A 4,875-nucleotide genomic window follows, 5' to 3' on the forward strand; every position below is an offset into this window, starting at 1 on the left:
CTTACTTTATTTAAAAAAAAATCACCAAACAAATAGAGGTGCTGGCATCTTTTTGTAGATTGAGAGACTATATACATTCCTTGTTGTAGAAATCTTTATTATTAACAAATGAAATGGACTTGCTCCATCTGTTAACAAAGCCATGGAACATATTGCAATGTTAATATTACAGATATAGAAATCTGCAATTTGTTTATGTTAATAAGTTGAAATTGGAAAAAATAAAACAATATTCTCTCACAAAATTGTTTTCTAGTAGGTACAAACTTACTTAAGTTATTTAAATATATTATTTTCTATTTTTTTATAAACTACAAACGAAAATATATTATTGTGTATTATTTGTAGGTTTAGTTATTTTTATTATTGCACTATTTATATTTCTTTTGTCTCTTTTAGGTAATATCTTTATAACTTTTGTAACTAACTCTATAAATACCGTATGATCGAAAAAAAAAACGGCGTGCAGTTGGCTTGGAAATGACGATCGATGACATTCCCCATATAATTTTAAATTTAAAATGACAACGATCTTCATTTTATAGCCATCACTGACGCCGTTTTCCTTCGAGCATATTGTACGTGACACGTTATTTTTTTTTATTTGATGCTATCACAACAACAAGGAATAAAAATTAAGTTTGATAGAAAAATAAAACTAATGTATTTTATTTTTTATTTTTTTTTACTTGTAGATACTCTTAAATAACAAACATTAGTGTCGTTGATTTTTGAATTTTGAAGATTTCAGTACATTTAAAGGAACAAAACTCAAGGGCTTAAAAAAGTACAGAGGATGGAGAAAATCCCTGGGAAATCTCAAAGGTCCACGTAAGTTATCTGAAAAAAAACAGAAAAATATTTTAAAAAATGAATTGATTGCCTGTAATATTATACAGGGTGAATCTTAAATAAATGCAAGTATTTGTAGAGGTAATTTTGTTATCCGAAACAAACATTTTCAAGGGATTAAGAATGGGCTCTTTCACAAAAAATTAAATAGGGTAGGTAGTAACATTTTATTGTAGCATACCTTTTACATGCTCTGTTCCAAATTGTCAAGATAATTATAGAGGGGGTCCCAAGGTTTCTACTTTTATATTCCCCAAAAATGACGAGCTTCGTAAAAAATGGTTGACAGCTATTAAAAGAGATAATTTCACTTCTACTAGTAGTTCTCGGGCAAGAAGTGCATTAAATATGCCTCAAAAAGACCAAAGGCCAAAGCCTCTGTTACCCTAGTGAGGTGTTAACACTTACCGCACTATAAGTAAAATATTGGAAGAAGAATCAAGCTTTTTACATCAAAAATATCACAGAAAGATATTGACAACATTGACATTTGAAAATATAAATGGCCTGGATGTAAGTCTTTTTTAGGTCACAATTGCCCCTCATATACGTCAGAATTTATTATTAAATCCATCTTGTTCAGAATATCCAATATTTTATTGAAGAAAATTACAAAAAAAAGGAATGACGTCTTTACCACAAAGACAATGCCCTATGTAAAGAGAAAGAGTAAAGAAAACTAAGCTAAGCGTAAGTTTTCCTTACGAACCCCCAAAAAGGTATTTAGTTTTTTTTTCTATATAAAATCTTGAAACAGATATTATATTTTTTATTTATCCTCGCCTATTATAGTTTAAATTTATTCCCATTTGTGTAATGCTGAAAAAATATTCCATATTTTTTGACCCAAGTCAGTGCAGTTTATAATTCCAAGAGCATTTACCAAGGCTTTTTCTAAGACAAGTAATTTCCTATACTGTCCATAATAATATATATTTATCAAACGTTCAGTAAATTCTAAACTATGGTAGGTAAGTGTTTGCAATTGAATATTTAGTTTATATTGCTATTTTCTGTCATATATTTCTGGTTATTTCTTTTTCCGATGATTTTGAACACCCTATATATGCTACCTCAAGTCTGAATATTTTAACACTACCTATTTTCTGAGAAAGCAGACCTTAAATAAAAAGTAACTAACTGATGTTTTCATAAAAGTAATAATACAAAAAATTTCATACCTATGTAGAGAACTTTAGAAGACCCCTGTATATTAAAAAATTAGTGAAATATTACGTAATCTAACCCGACATTTGTGTGAAAAATGTCTATTTGGATATAAAACAGGTTTTAAAATACGCGCCAAATAAAGCATTTCTATCTCCGCCATATTGGAAAAGGTAGAATGGGCTTGTGTGGAGGTGGTGGTGGGTCAGCATGGTGGCCCGGCCGCAGCCGTGTTGCCGCTTTTCAACATGCCAGGTGTGACGTATTAAAAATAAAGTGCGGATTTTTATTCTGGGCTTTTTTGTTTTTATTTATTTTCTTAAGAACGACTTCAATTTTTCGAAAGTGAGATAGCAGAAAATTCTAGAATTAATTGCTTTATTCAGTTATGCTAATTCCAAAATATAGTGAAAAGGGCCCATCCAGAAATGAAATAATATACAGGGCGTTTCCTTGTACCGAAAAGTCAAATAGGAAACTTAACATACTAAAAAAACCGTTATATTTAAGAAAAAAATCTGCTACCTACATAATATTTTTTTGTACTTAATTTTTATTTACACCCTATATACATTAGTTCTGCACTATTTATTGTCCTCATTTTCCTTACCTATTAAGATCATACAAATGTCATCGCTACAAAATAAATATGAAAGGGCACAGCCTTATTGAGAAACAAATATAATGCTTTTTTAATAATGTTATCGTATATTCAACATAAATTTATTGTATTCTCTAGAAGTAAAAGGTTTTAGAGATTATGGTCTTCTTTGTTTATTACCATATCTCTAATTTATGGTTGAAATAATTTTTAATTGGAGTGTGTTTTGTAATCTTAAAAGGAAAGATGAATGAGTAAAATACGGAGTGTTTAAAAGGAACAAATGACATTTAAAATACAATTAGGGTTCTGAAGTGTCATTTATGTCCTTTTATAGTTAATTTAGATCAATTAAATTGAAGAACAATTTAATTGGTCTAGAATTTAATGAAGCTTAGGTCAAAAAGTTTTACTTACTGCGAATTTTACTGTATTTTACGATAGCTTTGAAGCCCATTTGGCCATCGACTTGGTACTGAACAGTACGAATCAGTCCATCAGGTTGCAGAAAGCTGTAAGATCCCTTTGTAAAACTATCTCTGCCTTCTTCAGAATGCTGACTCAGTATATCGTCCATGTCTATTGCATACTGGAACGAATAATATCCCTAAAACATGTTAAATTATTTATTTTTAATAAAGTATCGTATTTATGGAAAATAAGTATAGTGTATATGAATAATGTTTTCATAAATGGAAACAATTAAAATACGTGCAAGAAGAAATAAAGTTCTTAACCTATCCTCGCTGTACCTGTACTGTACTTGCGGTTAAAGTACTATTTTATCTACTATTTTTGATAGATATAAGGCAATTTTAACAGTTGCTATGGAAAAAATATATAGGGCATCCCCATTTAAAAAAAAAAACATAAGTTTGGATCATATTTCAAGAATGACAGATCCAAGAGAAAAACTAGCTGCACCACTGAATTCTACGTAAAAAACTCTATGGGATTGACTTTTCACCTTTTCGATAACTTATAAGATAACCGAGATACAGGGGTAGTCAAAAAATGCATCAATTGAAAGGCTTATTTTAATAACATAATATGCAACAAATCCATAATAATTCTGAATTATTAGACTTTTCAGACTTGAAAAAATGTCTAAATTTAACAAAAAAACTATTTTTAATGCGTAAAAAAATATTTTTCTAATTTATTACTTTTCCAACATCAAATCCTTCAAATCATAATCAATTTAATAGCTAACACATACAATTTTTTTATTAAATAATATTATGTAAATATTACCTTATTTACAGGAGAGCACTGTGAATAACCACCAAATTCCAAAATTCCTACAAACAAAAACTAAATTTTATATTAAAACCTTTATTTTTTTTTCGAAAATGTATATTTCACGCTCACCATATATGGAACTAGAGTACTAAAACACATAATAATGGTAAAAGTATCATCTGATGCACTGGTAACTCTTCTAGATTGAAGGCAACGCAAACGTCGCCTGGCTGCATTCATAGCATCCTCTCTGAGAGATGGAAAAATCTTTTTAAAGTTCACATCACATTCTATTTTGTTTGAACGAAATAAAGCATTTTTTGTGCAGTATTGTACTTGAGACTTTGTATTTACTTGTAATATGTCGTAATATATCGACGAAACAGTAACAAAACATATACAGGATGATTTTATTTAGTCAACTTACACAAAGAGGTGCCTTAGTTTAATGCAACATATAATATGCAGTAGATTAAAAAACATTTTATCAACAATAACTTTGTTTTTTGCTAATATCACTTAATGACTTAATCACCATTAAATCTTGGTGCGATTCGAACCCCTTGAGTCTCAACATTTCTAAAACTAAAGCTTTGTCGTATAAAATCTCGCTGCAGCCTTTTGTACTTAACAACACCACCATTGACGTCGTAAAATCTGTAAAATTTTTAGGGCTTGTTGTGGACAATTCTCTGAAATGGGACATACATATCGAAGCTTTGTCGAAAAAATTGAGCTTTGCCTGTTTTGCATTAAGATCTGTTTCTAAGGAGCTTAACTTATCAGTGGCTAGGACTGTTTATTATGCACTTTTTGAGTCGCACCTCAGATATATGCCCTTCCATTCTGGGGTACGTGTTGTGCGACTCAGTTTAACCGCATTATCAAGCTCCAGAAGAGAGCTGTTCGATATTCACTGGGACTAAACAGCAGAACTCATTGCCAGGACTTTTTAAAAAAATTAAAAATATTAACTCTTCTTTCCTTATTTATATTTGAATCCGTTTGCCTAA

The 4,875-nt window shown here is 30.0% G+C and overlaps 1 protein-coding gene across 1 annotated transcript; it reads right to left on the bottom strand.

The window, feature by feature from the left end:
- Positions 1 to 715: 715 nt before the first annotated feature.
- Positions 716 to 4,102, bottom strand: LOC115879054. Its single transcript, XM_030895688.1, has 4 exons — positions 3,992 to 4,102; positions 3,875 to 3,934; positions 3,038 to 3,227; positions 716 to 840 (listed from the first exon to the last, which is right to left on the bottom strand). The coding sequence occupies exons 1-4, from the start codon at positions 4,100 to 4,102 to the stop codon at positions 716 to 718; spliced, it is 486 nt and encodes a 161-aa protein (XP_030751548.1).
- Between the last annotated feature and the right edge of the window lie 773 nt (positions 4,103 to 4,875).

This window comes from Sitophilus oryzae, unplaced genomic scaffold, assembly GCF_002938485.1.
Source record: "Sitophilus oryzae breed Bouriz unplaced genomic scaffold, Soryzae_2.0 scaffold_1572_pilon_pilon, whole genome shotgun sequence".
NCBI lineage: Eukaryota > Metazoa > Arthropoda > Insecta > Coleoptera > Curculionidae > Sitophilus > Sitophilus oryzae.